Source organism: Stegastes partitus, unplaced genomic scaffold (assembly GCF_000690725.1).
Source record: "Stegastes partitus isolate 25-593 unplaced genomic scaffold, Stegastes_partitus-1.0.2 Scaffold47, whole genome shotgun sequence".
Taxonomy (NCBI): domain Eukaryota; kingdom Metazoa; phylum Chordata; class Actinopteri; family Pomacentridae; genus Stegastes; species Stegastes partitus.
In genome coordinates this window covers 1,070,312-1,092,786 of record NW_007577778.1, presented here as the reverse complement: position 1 = coordinate 1,092,786, position 22,475 = coordinate 1,070,312, and the positions used below count along the sequence as shown (strand labels likewise).

General features: G+C 41.7%; 1 protein-coding gene across 4 annotated transcripts in view; it reads right to left on the bottom strand.

Annotated features, from left to right (window-relative positions):
• ttc27 (tetratricopeptide repeat domain 27) overlaps positions 1 to 22,475 on the bottom strand; it is a 115,824-nt gene that overhangs the window by 82,093 nt on the left and 11,256 nt on the right. For 2 of the 4 annotated variants that reach the window (XM_008306832.1, XM_008306830.1), the window contains exons 2-4: positions 21,210 to 21,393; positions 9,767 to 9,890; positions 3,373 to 3,516 (exon numbers count right to left, since the gene is read on the bottom strand). In XM_008306832.1, coding sequence (XP_008305054.1) covers positions 3,373 to 3,516; positions 9,767 to 9,890; positions 21,210 to 21,393 — 452 coding nt within the window. The remainder of the gene's footprint in view (positions 1 to 3,372; positions 3,517 to 9,766; positions 9,891 to 21,209; positions 21,394 to 22,475) is intronic. The other 2 variants (XM_008306833.1, XM_008306831.1) reach the window with 1 other exon arrangement.

The window sequence follows — 22,475 nt, the reverse complement described above, 5'->3', positions numbered from 1 at the left end:
AATGACTGCCACGTTTTACCTTTTTTTTTTTTTTTTTTTTTTTTTAATAAATTTTGCCTGAAGTTATTTAGATACAGATTTGGAAACTGATTAAAACACAAGACAACCATTTATAAATGGACATAGTGAGATGCAATGTCACCCACTGGTTTGTATTGGAGCAGACCGCAATGTGGACTCGATGTAGATGAACTTAACGTCTGGGACAGAAAAGTGAAGTCAACAAAGGAGTGACTTAAACCTGCATTCATTCTAACAGCCAGCAAAGTGTGGCTACTGTTACTTCAGTTACCATTTTTCTAATGAGGTTACGGTCGCAATGGCTAGTTTGAAGTCTCCTTCAGTACCGTCCAATGGTTATTTTCTAAATTATGATCCCATGTAAAGTAACATAGGCAATAAAGCTGGATGTGTTCCAGGGTGGGACTGCACTGTTATTGATCAGTTACTACCATATATGCATAGTGTCGTTGTGTTCTCAGTTAGATCTACTGCTTGCTTGTTATGGTCACTTTCAGAAAAAAAAAATGGCTCGCCAAAATGCCAAATACAAGGCTTCACAATGGTACTCCACAACCCAATGGGTGACATCACGATTGCTATATCCATCTTTACATACAATCTATGGGCTGCAGTTAATGGTCAGCTCTGGCTTTTCCCTTTCAAGTCAGGATCTTCCAAATAGAGGCACGGATTGTTGCCTTTCATGCCCTGCTACCTTGAAATAAGGCAACTTAGTTACTACAAACACTACCAGGTTCAAAATGAGCTACTTAAGCTACTTTGAGGGGTGTATGTCATTATATCAAACCAAAAGCTTGCCATTTTCTTTGTCACTTCTGGACCACTTGTATACTACAACTATTTTTCGGGGGGAAAAATCTCTGTTCATGCCTTTAAAAGAAGCTCCAAGGTCACAGACAGGGCAAGTTAAGGAGCTGGCTAAAATCCCAGCTGTGATTCACAGGGGCAAAGCAGACATCACAGCCTTCTATGAGCTTTCAGGTCTTAACATTGGAGCAATAATTCACAGAAGGACCACCAGCACACTTGAATGAACACATTTCCATGTGCACTACTATCCTGATTATGTTTGTGTTTTTGGAGTATCCTGATTTTATATTGCACATGTAAATATCCCATTGTGGTTTCAGGAACCTACTTAATCCTGTTTTTAGGGTATGCCAGTAGAAACTGGGATAACACAGCATGTCAACATCTTATCCAGGTTTCTAAACATTCTCTGCTGGTAAAGAACACAGTGGCTGAGATGGAAACTGTGACTGCTGAGTCAGCGGTCAATTCAGTGGTCAATATAACAAACATTGTGATGATTAATATTTTGCATCAGTTATTTAAGAAAGATAAAGTGTAATATATTCCAGACTCACTAAACGTAAATGAAAAACATGTTAAGGCTTATTGTGTTTTGATTTTGATTATTATGGCCTATGATTTAAAAAGAACAGAAATCCAGAATCTCAAATATTAAAAGATTTTATTTTAAGTTTAAGTTAATTGCTATTTGAACAGTACAAATACTGCGTACCCCCTTTTTTTTTTGGGAAGTCTGCTGACATAAAAGTTGTCCAGAAGATGATCGTTGACTCCCTCCACAAGGAGGATAGACCACAGAAGGTCATTGCTGAGCAGGCTGGCTGTTGGCAGAGTGATGTATCAAAGAATATTAATGCAAAGTTGACTGGAAGGGAAAAGTGTGGTAGGAAAAGCTACACAAGCAACAAAGATGACTGCAGCTTTGAGAGGGTTGTCAAAAAAAAGTCTTGGGAGAAACTTGAGAGAGCTGCATAAGGACTGAGGCTGGTGTCAGTGCATCAAGAGCCACCAAGCACAGACGTCTTCAGGAAAAGAGCTACCACTGTTGTATTTCTAACATCAAGCCATTCCTGAACCAGAGACATCAGAAGATCTTAACTGAACTAACGAGACAAAGAACTGGACTGTTGCTCAGTGGTCCAAAGTTCTCTTTTAAGATGAAAGTAATTTTTCCATTTCATTTAAAAATCAAGGTTCTACAGTCTGAAGGAAGAGCGGAGAGACTCAGAATCCAAGGAGGCTGAAGTCCAGTGTGACTTTTTCACAGTCTGTGATGATTTGGGGTGTCATGCCATCTACTGGGGTTGGTCCACTCAGATTTATCAAGTCCAAAGACTTTCGTTTGGAGAAAGAAAGGAAAAACATTCAAGCCAAGAACACCATCCCCACAGTCCAACATGGTGGTGGGAACGTAATGCGTTGGGGGAGTTTTTCAGCTGATGGGCCAGACAACCTTCACAAAGTAAACAAAATCTTGCGAAGAGAGGACGACATTAACATTCTGGAGGAAAATATCAGGCAATCTGCAGAAAAACTTGGCCTCCAGCAGCATTGGACCTTAATATATGAACGCGTTAGAGTGGTCTAGCCAGACTCCAGACTTGAATCCCATCCAGAATCTGTGGAAGGTAATAAAAGACCAGAGTGATAGCAAGGAAGCTGTCACTCTCAAAGATGTGGAAACCAAATCCCAGTGGAGACATTCAGAGAGACCATTAGTAAATAAAACAACTGTTTGATTGATGTGGTGGCAAATAAAGGCTTTCATTGATTATCATAAATTTTGGACATGGCAACAGTGAAATAGTTTAAATTCATTAACAACATCTCAAACACAAGGTCTTAAAAACGTTTGTGAGTTGTTTATGTCATTTCCAGGCAGAAGAAACCTATTGGTCAAATATGAATTAAAATGTGTGATCAACAATTTGGGCCTTTAACTGTAACGTCAGCAGTGCAAATGCAATACCCTTTTGAATATCTGCTCACGGTCCACTAAATAAAAATCCAGTGTTGGTACACAGCTCTGAGTTTGTAACCGAGAGGAAAAAAAGCAAATTAGATCAGATAAATACACACAACACTGTTCACAGAGAACAGTGAAATTGGGAGGAACTGTAAATTCAGCGTACTATCTGCTTGCTATGTAAATACCACCAATCTTTCTGCACAATCACAGCGTCTACCTTTAGCTGTACATGCAATCACCCTTGCAACGATATCCACAGTACATTAAAGACCTCCATTACACATTCTAGAGAGGCATATAAACACTATCAGATGTAAGGACACGCTTGCAACAACTGATTCAAACCACATGTATTACTGTACTATCTCCACTTAAATTGTCTGCTTTATGCAGCTGTTCTTTTGTTCCCATTGAATTCTTTCAGGTTTTTTTTATTTTTTTATTACAGTATGCTCCTGTCTTATGAGCCGCATAACAGGAACCTGCTGTAAACTAGGCCAGTTTAAATGTAACACACTTTTAATCTTTTCCTGTACGATGACAATAAAATAAAATGACAGACGTACCTGGAGGCTGTCCATCTTGGAGGAGCACTTGATGAGAATGACCCTTGCCAGCAGAAGGAGGAAGGGGTTGGCCACCAGGCTGTAGACAGACTCTCCATCCAGGAGCAGGCTGGAGTGGACAGCTTCAACCAGGGTCTGGGGCTGCTGGAAAAAAATGTGGAAATTTCAGTTCATCACTACTGACAAATGACTGAAGGAAATGAAGGTCTGATATGAGGACAAGCTTCAACTCTACTACTGAGCTACTCAGACGTCAGACAGCATCAGAAATGTATATCATACTCAGCCCACGTGTACAAAGCAAACATCAGAATACAACATGAAATGACAAAAAAAAAAACACTGTCTGGGACGACAAATTGTGTGATTCGTTTAGTAATAAATAAATAAAAAACACAAATGTTTGTGCTTGTCATAGCGTACAATTCTTTTGTTGTTGTTGTTGTTGTTGTTGTTGTTGTGCATGAGTTAAAATTAACAATTAAATTTAATCAAGTGGACCTGTGGCTGTTTTTTTGTTTGATGTGGAATAGAAAGAGAGGAAATGTCAGAGTCAATCTGATGACTTCATCAACTGAAACCTACACCAGGTATTAATGACACAATCTGACAGCCTCAAAGTGAGTGTGTACAGTCTGATAGATGTCAGAGCTCAGTTCTCGCACACTAACATAACTCTTGAAATCTTTTTTCAAATGTGTGTATTGAATAAACAAATGTATAATGTTGTCTTCTTTAATTTGTCTTCATCCAACGGCTGTAGCGTCACACAGCAGCACAATTCATACTGTCTCCAAACTGATGGAGGGACTGTGCACAATCGACTCAGAGTAGAGGGTGCTTCATTACTATTTACATCGTCAACCTAAGAATGGCATCTTTTTCAGTGAAATAAGAGGAAGGAAAGCAGCAGTGTTAAGCAGGAATACACCCCGTTCACTGTCAGGGATGTTGCTACATTGTCATTTTCAGCAAAAGCTCAAATATTGTTTCTTTTAAAGAATGAGAATATTCTTTCTAGTGTGTAAAGTGGATTGCTGCAGGCAGTTTTAAGTCCTGTAGCTTATATGCAGCAACACTTACAGTAGTGGCAAGAATGGAACTCATCCAAAGACTTAAGTGAATTTTTAAAAAAAGAGGCTAAAGACAGACAAAGAATTAAAACACAGTTAATTATCCTCAGTCTATAAGTTACTGCAGGTATGTTGAGTCTGTGCAAAGTCATTTATTTATTTTTTGCGGAAATTAAAAGAAACAAAAAAAGGAATGTCCACTGCAGTATTGTTTGCTTTTTTTGTTTTGTTTTGTAACGCTCCATATTCATTTTATATATTTCAACATTGAAATACAAATTAAACGGCACATAAAGTACATAAATGAAACAAAAATTTACATTTTTATGGCCTCTGGCTGTTTAGAACAAATCATTTAAGACATTAGACTGACCAATACAATTGAGATGAATGCAATTTAATTTCTTAAAATGACATTTACAAAAACCTTTAAATTCTTTGTTACTCTGGACAATTCCTAAGCGCAGCACAGAATGTGTGCAGTTTTTACTGGACCTACAGTCCCTGTTTCTACTGCCTGCAGTCTGGTCAATGAGGCCCGACCTCACTGGCAAAGGACTCTCTCTCCTCACAAATCTCAATTCAACCCCTGGTGACATGTAACAAACTTAGACAATTGTTGTTGGTGCACAGTTTAAAGGTGTCTTAAGGTTCACCATATAATTGTAGCATTCCTCCAACAAAAGAGTTCATGTATTGGAAAGCTGTGACTACAGTGACAGATGCACTGCAGTTGTCCATCCATTCATCCACATTCAGCTGTTTATCCAGTTTTGAGTCATTAAGCACAGTAACCATGACTTCCAGTCGCCCTGAGCAGCATCTGTTCCTCCAACCACATCCTCCAGCTCTTACTAGGGGATCGCACAGTGTTCTCAGGCCAGACGGGACCTAATATCAAAAAACCCTCTAGCCAGTTTTGGGTCTGACCCAGGTTCTCCTCTCAGGTGATCGTGCCAAGCTTACCTGCACACGAAAAAGTCCCATCTGAAACTGGGAGGCCTGACACATACAGACCAAAACTAATTTCAGGTGCTTGAATTCATGATCTCATCCTTTCTGTCATAAGCAAAGTGTCACACACATAAATGTGAGCTGGGAGGCAGATGGACGCCAGGCTCAGCTTCCTCCTCGCCACAACAATCCAGTGCAAAATCTTTTTCCCAGCAGACAATTTGTTTTGTCTCAGTAGGAAAAGCAGATGTTACTGTAATACCGTATAAATGGCTCTGTTCTGTCCATGTGTCCCAGTAAACCACGACAGTTGTTCTGACCCTGAAACTTAAGAGGCTAAATGGATTCCAGCTATCACTCATTTTATTGTTTACACCTGTGGTTCAGGCTGGGCCACACATGAAATTAATTTGACTAATTAACAGTTTTGTTTTTTCCCGATATGCAAAATACTTAAACTTTGAAATCCAGGGCCCTCAAACAGCAGTGCAGCAGTGGAAAACAGTTCTCTGGAGCCATAACAGTAACACAAGCCGTCACCTGCATGTACATCCTGCCGTCAAACATGTTTGAATGTAACAGCAGCAGCTTACAACAACGAGGAAGGAAGGTAACCTTACTTGCGTGACATGGAAATGCTTCTGTTTGGTGGAGTCTGCATCAAACAGACCACTGTACTGTGTAAAGTCTGTAAAAACTCTGACTCTCCTACTAAAGGTGTCAGCAAACAAACCTGTCCCATCACCAGACTCAGGCACTGACTCACTAAAGCAGGCACTGGAATTCCAGAACCACTAAGCCTCACTTTCCAGTGTCATTGTTAGGAACCCTGTTTCTGGGTGAGGCAGAGAACTTTCTGAGATACCCTCATAGATACAATGGTGATTAGGCTTCACTTTCATCTCACTTATGACCACTAGCATCAATTAAAAGTGTGCGGTCTCAATTAGCTCCTAAATTCGTAATTTGATAACAGTTGCCTATTCACACATCTAGAGGCACAGAGCAACATGCCCACTTACCTTTAGTTGTGTTTCTTTTTCTCTGATGAATATAAACCAATCTGTCCTGTTAGGTCTGCTTTGGTCAACATAAACTACATAGAAAAACATGCTCCACTATGCTCATCAGCTGTGGGCACAAATAGCATAGAACCCCAGAAACAGCTGCCTGCTGCTGCTAAAAAAGATCGATCAGGGCAAAGTTCTGCGCTGTAAAGTGGAAATAATGAGTCATACATACATACTATATGCAATTATGTAATTGTATGTTTCTTTTAAAAACATATCTGCATACCTTAATTTAGCAATCCCTACACTTTTACACTTACCTGTAGATTAGTGACATTTTAATGATGAAATAGATGCTTTATATGTATTTATCACACTTGCTAAGTTACAGTTTATATTCATTGATTTACATTTGCTGTATCTGTTACAGCAAGCCAGTGATTTCAAGCTGGTCACTAAAGTTTGATCTTGTCACCGTGGTCAGATTTCACTTTATTTAGAAAGAACAGGCTGTATTAATTAGACGCTGAAGTGACCTTAACTTTTTCTTGGAATAAAATCCACAGACAGCGGTTGTCCTATGTTTGTCCTCCCTTTCACCTGTGCTGTCATGCATGCATGGATGACCTGCTTTATAACACTGGCTCCCTGGTCTGACAGCACAGATAAATCACAGATGCCAAAGGAATTACTTTGATAAAAGTAACGGCTCTCTTTTCTGGTGTAATGGCAGGGTGAAACGCACTATTGTACTTGCAGCGCCGCAGTGCCAAGAGGAAGCAATCTCCTCAACTCAGTGTAATTAGGACCCCAGAGATGCTTCATTACCGGGCACTTCTCCTGCACCGAGCCTGTCTACAGCTATCTCTGGTTCTGTTCCAACTCCGCTCACTTTATGCACCAACGTCAAGGTAAGATTGGACACACTCAGGTAAAAGCCAATTCAACAGCAGGCAATGTTTCAAAAATAGTAATATACAATTAATACAACCAGTAGACTTTGGGAGCATATTTACATCTTACATCATCATTTCAAATAATAACATTAAATTAAAAGTATTTCATATTCTTCACAGTAGGGACGACGATGAATACATCTGGCTGGAGCAATCACATCAGAATGACTAGCTGTTGAACTGTTAGAACTACTTATCATTAACCCTCTGAACCCCAAAAACCTGCTAGTAAAATGCATGTTAACGTTTTTTTTAATTTGAACTGAAAGAAAAACCTGATTTTCAACATTTCGATTGTCCTTGAACTACTCATTTGTGATGTCACATTCCATTAGCAACTTTAACACATTAAAGCTCAAAATCATGATATTTTATCTATAGCACTTTATTCTACATGTTTCATTTAAAAAGCCAAACAGTAAAAAGTTTGCACTGGAGTCAATATAAAACACAGAATTCTGCGCTCCTCAATGCAACCACAAAGCCATTAGGGAATGATCTGTGTCTAGCAGGCTGTATTTATACGAAGCAGAGAGGAGACAAGTATGAAAACAAGTTAAAAATGTAAACAGTAGAACATCTTTAGTGTGTAGAGCCATCATTTTTTTCCAGTATTCGCAAGACTTGTCAGCACTTGGAGAGAAAAAAAAAAGATGTTTTAGTTGTTGAGTTCAGTTTTTTAAGTTAAAATAGAAGAAATTATAATAGAAATTCAACTTTCATTTTTCATGATTGAAGGCTTTATTACTTTGTTATTCTGCATAAAACACATTTTTAAATTTTGGCTTCTCTTTGTCATGGCTGCGCACTTTCCATAGAAACCCAGGATCTTATATTGCAGTAAAAAAATGAGCTAACAGAGAAAAAATTCTGATAGAAGCAAAAATTATTGAGAGACTGCCTCTGGTTCAAAGACTAGAATAGAGGAAACTAAAATCATAATCGCAAAAGCCAGCTAGGTCACTAAACAGAAATTTTTTTTAAAGAAAATGTGACTTAACGTACATTTCTATCCACTAGCTTTAAAGACACATGGAACAACACGATAAGCAAAAAAGCCATTTATGTTTTGGATTCTTTAAGGAGTCCATGTTTGCATTGAGAGCAGCTTTGCACACTCTTTCTTGCGCACAGCTTCATGAGGTCATCACTTGGAGCTTTTCCAACAGCAGTGAAGGAGCTCCCACATATGCTGAGCACTCATTGGCTGATTGTCCTTCATTCTGCACTTTGATTCATCCAACTGTGTGATTGATTGTGAAGGCCAGGTCATGTGATGCAGCACTCCATCACTCTGCCTCTTGGTCAAACTGCCTTGCCAGAGTGTGGAGGTGTGTTTTGGCTCATTGTCCCGTTAGAAAATAAAAGCTTGCCCAACTGAGCTCAAATCAGGTGGGATGGCGTGTCGCTGCAAAATGTTGTGGTAGTCATGTCGTTTAAGTGTTGACATGAACTCTGAACAATTTGTCGGCAGCGTCACAATGAGGACTGATTCACACCGTCTCCTCCCAGCAGCTGTTGACGTGTTGCTAGAATCACCACAAACACTAGGGCAAAGGCAATTTGTCGATAAACTATTTTTCAAAGCTAAAAACAAATAAAAGTCATATTTGAAGACAAGAACTATAACTCTAAATGCCAACTACTTTTGGGGTGTTTTTTTGCTCCTGTCACATTTGTACTCTCTGTGGGCTCATTTTTTCACTGCAACGTCAAGTTCTGCATCTCTTTGGAAACATCACAACCATGGTTAGTCATAAAGACAGCTCAAAAACACGACGATGGTTAGAAGTAATGACAAATCAAGAATGTGTTTTGTGCAGTATAACAAAGTTATAATGCAATAAATCATTTGCCACATGAACAGCATTTTACCAAGTGACCCAAGTGACCACAGATGTTACAACACTGAAAAAAATGGTGACTCTCCATGCTAGAGATGTTGTGCTGCTTTTATTTGAAATTTGTTTCAGTACTTCTCTCTTATCTGCTTTGTGAAAGCACAGTCTGCAGTTCAGCCCAGTCCAGCAGAAAATTCCCTGACTTTTGTCACGTGATTGTTGGTTGCAGATAAGCCACTAATGGCTTTTGTGTTGTGTCAAGAACAAATTATTAAAATGACTTCTGTTATCGCAGTGTCTGGTTCTGATGAATGGTGGAATTTTGATGATTTTTTTCATATAGATAGCATGCCTTTGAAACCAGGTTTTGAGGTTCAGAGAGTTAATGCATTTACAATCCCATAACAGCAAATGAGATTGTGGGAAAAAAAACAAAACATATTGCCAGTTGAAAAGTTTCTTTAACTTTTCAGTAGCGTATTCTAATATAAAATCCCTACAGGATACACGGGATGACACTTGACACAAAAGGATGAGACAGTGATGACATAATATCATACCTGAGAGGACAGCAGGGCCTGGGGCAGGAGGTCACAGATATGGAAGGAGACCAAAGGACCAGTCCAGTTACTTTGGGCAAACGCGTGAAGGCATGACACAGCCAGGGTCATCACTGCCAGCTCCCTGCAGCAGGAGGGATGAGACACACACTGGATTTACTGCACAGGAACACTGCAGAGAAGAGATTATATCTAAAGATACTATAAAGTTTTCTGCTATGAGAAAAATGAAATGTTATGTCTATAACTTCTATTCCGTGAAGGAGAGGAATAACCTAAAATGCACATAGCATAGAATACTATCACAGTCTTGCGTGGCCTGACTAAAGACACCTCTGTTCACGCCTTTAAGGCAGATGATCTGTGATAACATACGTGAGGTCCTGCCTGCACATATAAATTCCTGTCATCAGTCATCCAAAGCTGCTCTACACTGAGCCCAGCTGTTGGGGGAAACTAGGTGTTGTACCTCGTTCCTCTGCTTCAGGGAGCAGTTAGTTATAGACATAACATTTTGCTCCTGTTAAGTTGATTGACTTAGTACAACATGTATAGTACGGGACACGTGCACACACCCTGCAGAACAGCCACCAAACTGGAGTCTAGCCTGCAGCACTCTGGTGCATGGTAGACCCAGCAGAAAGGACAGAACGAGCCACCAAAGGGCTGTCACATCCAAACGATAAAACCAAAACACAAGTGTGGGGAGATGACCAGCTAGCTCCAGCACAGACATCACTTACAGGTACTGCTTTAAAAAGAGATTATGTTGCCATGCCCCTGGTGCAATGTGCCCTCATACCGTGAGGCAAAGGGAGACCTATGCTGACATAAGGCGGGGAGATAGCCCCCATAATTCAGTGAGAAAGCTGCTGTTTGGACAGAACTTCACTTTCGGCTGGATAAACAAAACAGACAAACAACTGGTCACATCATTGCACATTCTGAGTGCAGTCAATGCAGGCACATAGTGCACGCACAGGACACAACGAATGGAAGCTCTCCGACTCCTCAGAGCTCAAACGCCAAAGAGCAAAGGGCTACAGGGATGACCTCAGGTAAATGTAATTGTGGAGAAGGAGATAACCTTATCCAGCAGCTCCTGAAGGAACCTCAGAACATTTACAATTGATAGAGAGTTTGTTTGTTCGGTAGCGGGATAACTCAAAAAGTTATGAACGGATTTTCAGGAAATTTTCAGGAAATGCTGATAATGGCACAATGAACAGATTATTAAATTTTGGTGATGTTCTGGCTTACCATCTGGTTATTTTCTCATAAAACAGTAAATGCTGTTTAGCATCACAGTCACGCAGAATACGGTTGTTGCACCGTTTGTCCACCAGAAGGAGCTTTGACTCCATTCAGTCCTTCAGGCCTCACCGCTGTCTTCTCAGTAGTACAGGAGTAAGTTACAGCCAGGCTACTGACAGATAAGTTCAGAACGACATGACATTAACAATGACTCAGCATGTCTCCTGTTTCACTTTAACTCTCTTTGTCATGTGTCAGGACAACTGACCGTGCTTTGTTGCGTCTGTCATGCTTTTCATTTACGTTGCATTGCCAAAGTTGTGCTAACCTAGCTTAAGTTACTCCCTGTCTGTTTATGTTAGCAATGACGTCGCTGTTGTTTTGCCAACCTAGCATAGCGTTAGCTAACAGCTTAAGAGCCAGTAAGTGACTGTAGAAAAAACGTAAGTGTACAAAATATTTGAGAGTACACAATGACCATTTATCACTCTGTCAGCTTGTTATTAATGATATCAATGTTAATTCAAATGCTAAAGGTATGTTCTGATTGTCCATGAATCTAATAGTGCAGATAAAATGAATGCAGGACTTCAACATTGGCTGGAAATCACAATATGGTGGAAATGAGCTGGTTGGCGGAGGTCTGCTCTCTCCGAGTGCTTTTCAAGTTTTGGAGTACAATACTTCGTCAAAATTCACTGAAAACACACATTTTTTGAGCTTTTCAGACAAGACTTTTCTTAAATGCTGGTGCTATACCATGTGTATTTATGTAACCAGCATGCTGATTTGACACAGACAGTTTTGACAAAGCACTTTTATCTTCAGCGAGTGGCTGAGATATGGTGAACTACAGGTCGTGTTCTGCAATGAACGTGCACACGCATATTTTTAGATCACAAACCCGGTCAGTTATTAATGCTGGTACCTCAGCGGTGGCTGCTGCTACCGGCATACGAGTTGATTTTCAGAGCAGACAGCAGCTCTATGGCCAGGGTCTGACTTGTGATCTGACAACACTTTTTTGCCGCTACTTACATATGTGAGTTTTTTTGAACAGATGGTGCAGAAGCAAGCACCCGACTCCTTCAGTTTCTTGCACCAGCAACCAAAGGGCTTGTCTTCTCTGTTTAACTCTTCCAACCACTCCCAGCACCATTTATTTTAAATTCCTTTATCGATGAGGACGTCTCCCATGACTTCAAGAATCTGTCCTCCATGCTCCTGATATCAGTGTACAGAACTCCGTGAAACTCTGGTATGGACTCAAGTGCAGCTGGATCTCGACGTCAAGACCCTACTTCCTATTGGCTAGTGATACCAGTTTGGCTGACAGCACTGTCCTCTCATTCCATTGGTAGACGAACTCAATTGGCAATGTCGTCCTTTTTTTTTTTTTCAGAGCCAAATGCTGCACGCCGGAAATCCAGCACAGCACCGAAATACTTTAAGCCATATATGCACACAGGCCTCTGGATGTTGGATGACGCCTGCGCACTCCAAATTTTAACCACACTCAAGGGCAGACCTTTAGCTTTTAAAAAGGACCTTTCAGCAGGTAGGCATGCAGCCACCACAGTTCTGGGAACTGGCAACTCGCTTGCCAGAGAAGATCCCTGTAACCACCGAGGGGCCACCAGGATCAAAGTGAGGCCCTGCTGACACACCCTCTCCAGAAGGGCAGGGCAGTAACATTTCAACTGGGGCAAATGCGTACAGCAGCATGTTGGGGAATGGCTGGGCAAGCGCATCTATGTCCAGGAGCATGTTGTGTTCTGTTATGGATAAGAACAGAAAGCAGTTGGTGTTTGCCAGCTAAAACTGAGCAAGGCAGTGGTCAAGTGTGGACATTTCTTTGCTCTGACAGATTCGGTTAGAGAGGGAGCATATTTCCAGTCTGATAAAAGAAATCAGCTGGCTCTGTGTTCGCAGGCTTTTCTAGAAATTCACTGAAAAACACAGTGACAGAACAGTGACAGCTGTGTTGCTCCCTGCTCTCTGGAGCTGGCTATCACAGCCCAATCGCACATATATCCATCCATTATCTATACACCACTTAATCCTCATTAGGGTCGCAGGGGGCTGGAGTCTATCCCAGCTGACTCAGGGTGAAGGCAGGGGACACCCTGGACAGGTCACCAGTCTATCACAGGGCTACACTTAAAGACGGACAACCAAGCACACTCACATTCACACCTACGGACAATTTAGAATCACCAACTAACCTCAACATGTTTTTGGACTGTGTGGGAGGAAGCCGGAGAACCCGGAGAGAACCCATGCTGCATGGGGAGAACATGCAAACTCCCCGCAGTAAGATCCCAGGTGTCCTAACAACAAGCCACGGTGTAGCCCAATCACACAGATAAGCTAAAATACAAAAGCTTTTCTCCTGGAGAGGAGATAAAGCCACCTCAACACATTTGGTGAAGGTGAGGTAGGCATGGGACTGGACTGACGCCCCTCTACTGTAAAGAACCGTGGAGCTATTTTTGATCAGGACATGTCTTTCAACATCCACATAAAGCAAGTCTGTAGGATGGCCTTCTTTCTTCTACATAATATCATTAAAATCAGGAACATCCCATCCCAGGGTGATGCTGAGAAACTAGTCCATGCATTTGTAACCTCTAGGCTGGACAACTGTAATTCCTTATGACCAGGATGTCCCAATAATTAGGGTCCGAGGACCCCTACTTGCTGCAGCAAGCAGGGGTCCTTGCCCTTTGGGCAAGGACCCCTATTGTTCCTGCTGCGTTTCTTTCTTCTTCCGATTCTTCTTCTTATTATTCTCCTGACCAACGCGTTTGCCTTAATTAGACCCCCTAAACACGCTCAAAAACTCACCAAAATTGGCACACACGTCCGAATCGGCGAAAAATTTGATAAAATGAAAAAGGAAGGACGGAAATGCTCTCTAGCGCCACCTAGTTACAGAAAAACACACTAAAATGGCCCTAGCGCCCAGTAGGAATGTCGCACAGAGATCAAACCAACACCAAAACGTTCGTCTCAATGAGACCCACAAATCTCGCGCTGACACCCCTGACCTATCTCAAACAGGAAGTTCACAATTTGCCTTTCAAAGTAAAAAAATGAGCGAAAACTTCTTTTGTGAAAAAATTATCTTGTCTGACACCGTAAATCGTACAAACTTGAAAATCGCACAGGAGACAGAGAAGGCCTTGATGTACAAAAGTTCTGAAGGGATTTGGCGTTTCTCAACCGGTTTTCGAATGGCGAGCCGGTAAAGTTGATGAGCTGCCTCAGCCTCGGCTCATACATTGTATGGGTGTCTATGGGGGCATGTACAGACATGCTGTGTCAGTTGGTCATCTACACAAAAAACTAAAGGTCCTACAGCTTTAAAAATGACACTGAGGTCTTCCTAACAAGATTTCCCACAAAAATATGCTGTTTTTACACACATTTGGTGAAAATTGTTGCTGTATGGGAGAGTTAAAGTGAGAGAAAGCGAGTAAAACTCTCAGCTCTCTCACCCACACATGCTGAACGATGACATCATCACAGCTCAGTGCAGCTGGTCATGTGACTCACTGACAGTCTGAGGCTGAGAAGAGAGAAAAATGGCTCCTTCAACTTAAAGCAGGTTTAACTTGTGTCAAAATGGAGGTCAGACGGGCATGAGGGTCCAACGCAGACCGAGGACCCGACCAACGCTGCTTGCAGCTTTAATTTCTTATTAAAACCTCCAGCTGATACAAAATGCTGCAGCCAGGGTTCTGACTGGAACCAGTAACAGAGATCATACTTGTCCCATATTAGCTTCTCTTCATTGGCTCCCTGTAAAACCCAGGACATAATTTAAATCCTTCTTCTCACAAATAAAACTCTTAATGACCAAGCTACATCTTACCTTAAAAACCTGATTGTACCGTGTCATCCTAACAGAGCCCTTTGCTCTCAGACTGCAGGTCTACCTGTGGTTCCAGAGTTTCCAGAAGTAGAATGGGAGGCAGAGCCTTCAGTTATCAGCTCCTCTCTTATGGAATCAGCTCCCAGTTTGGGTTCTGGAGGCAGACACCCTCTCTACTTTTAATATTAGGCTTAAAACTCTTCTATTTGATAAAGCTTATAAATAAATAGGGCTGGTCAGGATCACCTGAGCCGTCCCTTAGTTATGCTGCTATAGGGTTAGGGGATGCTGGGAGATTCCCATGATGCACTGGACTCCTCTACTCTACTCTCCTTTCTTCCACACATGCATATACCACCATTACATGTCCTTAACTCTGTGTTTCCCCCGATGTCCTGTTCTCTCTGGATCTGGAGCTTCACGCCTCTGATTTGCAGTTTCTGGCCTAACCAACCTCCAAAATGCTCATTGTTCTGTTTAAATTTTTGTCTGTTTTCCAACTGCTATTATGCTATCCCCACCCTAACCCCTCCTGTTACCCCCCACCCCACTCTCACCCCAACCAGTCGCCTTCCCTGAGCCTGGTGCTGTCGGAGGCTTTTCTTTTCTTCCCTGTGAAAGGGGGGGCTTTTTGGTTCCCTCCTACTGTCCATGACTACTTGCTCATAGGGAATACAAAGGCAACATTGGATTGCTGAGTTCTCTGTTCTTTGTTTAAAATTCTTGAGGTCTTTACCTTACTGTGTGAAGTGCTATGAGATGACATATGTTGTGAACTGGTGCTACATAAATAAAAATTGAATTGTTCCATGTTGAAGTTAATTTTCAGACAAAGTCTGGGTACATGGGCAGGGTGTTTTTCAACGTCGTTGGCTCTCGGGTGAGAAAAACTCCAGCAATGGCTTCTGAGCTGGTGGAGGAGAAGGCCAATTCACCTCCAGTTTATCTGCTGCACGTCACTACGAGGAGAAGATGTTTTGTCGCAGGCCAGCCCAGTAGCACCTGACGACAAATCTTTACGCTTGTCCTCCGATTAACCATGCATGTCAAAGTCAATGTCCAGCATGTCATCGTCATCATGGTGGGCTGCTGGTCCAAACTGTGGTTGGCTAGCTCACTCAGAGGGCTCCGTCTACACCTCGGCTAACCAGTCAACACATTTCATGTTGGTATTCTTAGTGAGCTCAGGAGTATCAAATTTACAAAGTATCAGTATTAAACTGAGCAGTGACTGATGACAAGTGCTTATGTGTGCAGGCAGGGCCTCATATCACATAATCTGCCTTAAAAGTGTGAATAGAGGTGTCTTCAGTCAGGCCATGCAAGGATGTGATATCCCATCCTGTATGTGTTGTACTGAGTAAACTGACTGAAGGGTAACTATTCTACAACCTTGACAGTAGCTTACACAAAGGCAGAGAAAGGCATAGAGGCTACAGTATTTTTTACTTGCCAACTCACTTTTTGTGCAATTAAAAAGGATTAAAAACAGACAATCAATGATATGCTTTGCTGTATTTCTATTAGGATGAGAGAATGATGGAAGGTGATAGAACAGAAAAGAAAAGGACCCAATCGTGATGAAGGGAGAGGAGGAGGAGCAATATGTGCTGCATTCAACACTTACTCATGGACAGCTCTCGGGGGAGAGGAGAAAGGAGATGTTAAGCTGTCCTTATTAAAAATTAATAATTCATGACAAAGGAAATAGAGGCAGTGAATAGAGAGTGAACAAACACTCCTGAGAACAACTAACACACATCAGGTCAAGGTGGAGATTTTAAGTAGTGGCTGATTTCAGAAACTCAGTGACTTGTTTTATTTATGTTATTAATGTTATGTATGTATGTATATATCGATGCATTTATTTATGTAGTAGTCGTAGTACTCCACTCTCATCTCAAACTCTTGTTAGTAGTACCCTAGTCTTGACATTCTTCTGTAGGGGGATAAAAAAAACACTCATTTGTTTGTATTTCTTACGAATCATAGTCATCGTAGGCGGGGCAAAGCAAAGGCTGCAGTTTTGGTGTTTCCTCAAAAAAGTGACAGCTGGAATTGTTGTGGTGGAACATTTGCATGCAGGAAGGTGAGCACTGTCATTAAAACAAATAATACACAACAACAAAAAACAAACAAGCAGAGCTGCTGCCTTACTGCACGATCCAAATCACTGGCAAAACTTCAGTTTCAGGTTCATTTTCAGTGTGGTAGGTTGCTGAACGGAGGAGGCTGCTGTTGTTTCTGGTAGCATAGGAAACTGTAGCACCCGGATCATTAAGAGGGACAGAATGCCAACTAAGATACTCAGCCAATGACAGGCTTATACCCACAACCTACATCCGGTCAGTCAGATTAGTAGTACCCCTTCCCCTAGTGTATGTTTCGTCAGGTTGGCGACACAATAATGTAACACAAATCTGAAATGGTAATGCTGATAAAAAATACAAATAAAAAAAAAAGACTGTTGCTATGACTTTTCACTTTGTAGACACCTCCCTTAAAACATGACAAACCACAGAGCAGTACAGTGTTCTTGTGCCTGATAAGCCTTCACACTGAGTTACACCAACTGAGTTCCTGGATAAAACTTTATCATTTCACCAGCACCAAAGTAACTTGCCTCCACTAACACAGCTATAAGTTCTTGTTTTAATACAGTGCTTAAAATAATTACAGTTTATTTCACCCCTGCATATTTCCCATTGGTCTGGCTATTGTGGCTCTATGGGTCATACTAACTTTGCACTCTTTACCTCCACTGCAGAGATATTTAATTTATGTGAATCATTTAACCATTTTAAATGTCTTTTTTCAAGCCTAAAGTAAACATAGAAAGTGGCAGCCTGAAAGACCCTTTGTGTTAACTGCATCAGAGTGCAACATACATTTCTTTGTATATGTGTCTGAGGCTGAGGATAGCTTTTCACTTGTTCTAATAGGTTATAATGCCACTATAGCCATAGCTGTCAAGTCTCCCGTTTTGGTCAGGAAACTCCCGTATTATAATAATTAAAAAAAAAAAAAACATTCCCCTGCCTCTCCAAACTGAACTCCATACTCTGGAGAGAGATAGATGGATGTGACGAAGGAGAAGGCATTCCTGCCAAAAAACAAGGAAGTTGTGTAAATATCTCAAAAAATGGGACAGCAAATTTACTTTCTTAAAGAGTAGGATGATGGGGCACAGTCACGCTTTCTGTAAGATTTGTAAATGCGATTTTAGTGTCTTCAACAAGTGCATATCTGAGATGTTCCTGGACTCTGCTATCGCACGAAAAATACTCAGCAAGAAAAACTAAGGTTACACAACTAATCAAAGGTAAGTTGAGTCAAATTATGTGCATTTTGTATGCGTATGCCCATTTGACAATGTCCCCCATGCATATTGTAGGCTAATTGTTAGCTAACGTTAATTACTGGGCACTCACACACTATTATAGTATATTTAGTATATTACGCAGCAGTTATATAATTAGATCATTTTTTGACAGTATGAGAGTATAGGCTGTAGCGTGCCTAAAATGTTGCCACTAATGCATTTTTTTTTTTTACTCTTATGCTGTCGTAAATCTATGAGAATATTCTATGAAGCAGTGCTTCGGAAGATGTTCTCCTCCTTTCCCCTCGACCATCCACTCCTGAGGGACATCAAAGTGCTGGACCCTGCTGCTCACCTCGACATTACTCCAGGGACAGGTAGATGTTAGAGTCAGTTCCCCACTGATAGAATGACTGAATTAATGAAATATTGCATGGTTTAGATCTGCAATGTTCAAACACTTGTGTTATTTTACAGTGGAAAGGCTAGGGGCCCTGTTCCCTCAGCTGGGCTTGAGTAAGGATCGGCTGAGAGAGGAATTCATTGACTACCAGGTGACAGAGAGCAAGCAACTCCCCCAGGAAAACAAAATTGACAGATTGTGGGGCCTGGTTGGGAAGGATGTGATGTTCAGTGAGCTGCCAAGACAAGTAAATGCTTTACTATGCATTCCATACAGCAATGCCAGTTCTGAAAATGTGTTTAGTATGGTGAGAAAGATTGTTCTAGAGAATCGGATGTCATTAGATAACAGCACTGCTTGTGCTTTACTGTCATGTAAAATCAACCACTTTGGCCCAGCCCACAAATTTAGGCTGTATTATAACGTAAGAATGTTCACAACATTTCAATGTCAACAAAGGGAGGTCTATCAGATTCTGATCACCTATCTGTAGTTAGTAAATGGTTGAAAAGACCAGAATGCACCACTGGGCATGGATGCACTTGCTTACCCATGGCCCAGCATGCTCCTGTATGAATTTCCCCCAGTGGAAATGACACTGCCTGCTATGGAGAGGGTGTGTCAGCAGGGCCTGTCCATGATCCTTGTTGCTCCTTGGCGGCCAGCAAAGTCATGGTACACAGAGATAATCAGTCTGCTGGCAGCGAGACCCTGGAGGCTCCCGGTTCGCAGGAATCATCTCTCTCAAGCAAGAGGAGAGGTGATTCACCCACCCTCAGAACTGTGGCAGCTGCATGCCTACCTGTTGAAAGGTCCAATTTAGGGCCTGCCCCCTGAAGCGGTGGCAACAATTCAGAGTGCACGGGCCTCATCAACTTGTGGCCTGTATGCATATAAATGGCGGGTGTTTGAGCAGTAGTGCCGGAACTGTAATGTTCTCCCATTGCAGTGCACTATTGTGGACATTTTGACATTTCATCAAGAGCTGCTGGATAAGGGTCTCTCCTTCTCCACAATTAAAGTTTATTTGGCAGCTATATCTGCCTGCCACGTTGGTTTAGATGGTATGACGCCATGCGCTCATCCTCATGCCATGCACTTCTTAAAAGGGGTACACCGGCTGAGGCGGTTAGATCCAGCGTCCCTTCATGGGATCTGTCACTGGCGCTTGAGGCCTTTTGTGGACCTCCATTTGAACCTATTGAGTCTGTTGATATGAAATTTCTTTCATACAAGACTGCTTTGCTTCTCGCTTTATGCTCTGCAAAGCAAGTAGGCGACCATCATGTCTTGTTGGTGCATCCCTCTTTTGCCCAGTTCTCCTGTGATGGCTCCAAGATTACATTACGCCCAAATGTGGTGTATTTACCAAAGGTCATCCCTGCAGGCTACAGATCTATTTCCTTCGAGCTCTTGAGCTTTCGCCCCCCTCCTTTTGCATTTGAGGAGCAGAGGAGGTTGCATTCATTTTGTCCTGTGCGTGCTCTACGCACCTATATTGACCGCACTCAGAGTGTGCATTCATGTGCGCATTTATCTGTCTGTTTTGCTAATCCAGCCAGAGGTAAGGCCCTGTCCAAACACCGGCTTTCTCACTAGATTGTGGAGGCTATTCCCCTGTCCTACGGCAGCAGAAGCCTCCATTTGCCCCACAGTGTGAGGGTACATTCTACGAGGCGCATGGCAACATCATGGGCCCTATTGAAAGGGGAACCTATAAGTGATGCTTGTGCTGCAGCTAGCTGGTCATCTCCGTACACTTTTGTGGGGTTTTATCGTTCAGACGTGACAGCTCCTTCGGTGGTGCAGTCTGTCCTTTCTGTTGGGTCTACCATGCACAAGAGTGCTGCAGGCTAGACTCCAGTTCGGTAGCTGCTCTGCAGGGCGTGTATACATGTCCCATACTATATGTGCTGTACTGAATGAATCGACGAAAAGGGAACGAAATGTTACGTCTATAACTTCTGTTCCCTGAAGGAGAGGAAAGAGGTACAAACACTTGTTTGCCCCACAGCACAGCCGGTCTCGTTGAAGAGCGGCTATCAAACTTAGGGATGACTGTGATGACAGGTATTTATATGTGCAGGCAGGGATGAATAGAGGTGTCTTCAGTCAGGTCATGCGGGGGTGTGATATCCCATACTACATGTGTTGTACCTCGTTCCTCTCCTTCAGGGAACAGAAGTTATAGACATAACATTTCGTTATTGCTGGACATAAAAAGAGCAAAATATACAGTCAATGCCATGTCGCATCTTTGTAGATCCACACATTCTAGAGGAAGCAGCGTGATTACAATTCATTTGCGAGGGACCTCTTTATGGAAAAAAATACTATGCAACTATGCATAAAGAGGAGTTTTTAGGTGTTAAGCCTTCAACAGGAAAAGGACTTTAATGAATGTCACAATGAGAATCCAAGAAAAAAAATTGTGGAAAGATCATGATGATGACAAAACCTTCACAAAGTAGACAAGATGTCTGACAGACGAGCCAACTCTATCACCTCTATAGCCAGTTAATTCACAGGTAACACCTCAAAACTCCTCAATGCTGATTTGATGGCTGATGTCTTCCTGCAGTATTACCTGTTGTTCTGATTATCGTTGGTGCCTCCATTCAGGTATAGCAGGACCCGTTTTTCCAAGTAGGTCTCGATGTCCTCACCCTCGCTGCAGTTGCCATCTCCAGTGAGCAGATCTATTATCTGTGGGTTCAGCAGAACTGCCTCAAAGTCCCCTTCCATTAAGGATTCCAGCAGAGGGCCCGCCTCTGGAAAAACATATAAAGCAAAATGACCTTCAGTACGTGAATTGTTAATGGTCAGTACTTACTTAAGTTAGCAGTACTCAAAGAGATGTACAACGTGTCTCATTCACTGCAAGGTGCTCAGTTGCCATCAGGAAGAACTTGGGGTTCACCGTCTTGCGGACACTTGGGCACGGAAACAATTAGTGGACAATCCGCTCTACCACCTGAACCACAGTCAGAAATGAACTCATTCTATAGCGCAATTTAAACAGATGGACTGCATTTAAAGAATAAAATCTGCAGTTTATATCAGTGAAAGTAATTATGTAGCTAATTTACCCCGAGGTAGCTTAACTCCAAGTACCATGCTCGTGGCTGGCATATAGCACAGAAATCACATGACTCAGAGGCTTGGCTATACAACAGTCTGGAAAACAAGTACAAATGAACAACCACTAAACTTTCCCAGACTCAACTATTAAAACTCTAGTTTAGACATTTCTGTAGTTTGTTTTGCAACTTATACACACCACTTTTCAAATCACAACTTGGAAAACAGACTAAACCCCTGAGAGAAATGTGACAAACTCCAAACTCTGAATGTCCAAGAAATGCTGTGCAATAAAGGAAAAGTCAAATACAAAAAAAAAATGTTTGCAGAGATTTTCCTTTTGTTTTCAACCACTGAAACTATTATTCAAGTCTTCAAAATTTAGTTTCAGCTTGCAAAACCTTTTTTATTAGAGTTCAAGCTTCAAAAGGCTGTTTCAATGTTTTTAATGTTCAGTTTCCAAACATGACATGATGTTCAACTAATTGCAAATTTTGTACTAAATAAATGAACAAGACAAGACAAGACAAGATAAAATTTGGGGAAAAAAGTAGAAGAAATATCTCAAAAGTTGTGTAAGGAGTTATTTAGAGATGGAGTCAATGAACAGGAACAAGATATACAAGATGACCAAAAGCCTACATTTTCACAATATAAGGCAGCTGGGCTTTACAGTAGACAGATTTACAGACGAAAGCATTTTGCTTCAATGAAACCTGCTGACCCCAAGTCCAGGGCCAGCAGGTCTCAAAGGCAGGTCATCATTAAAAAA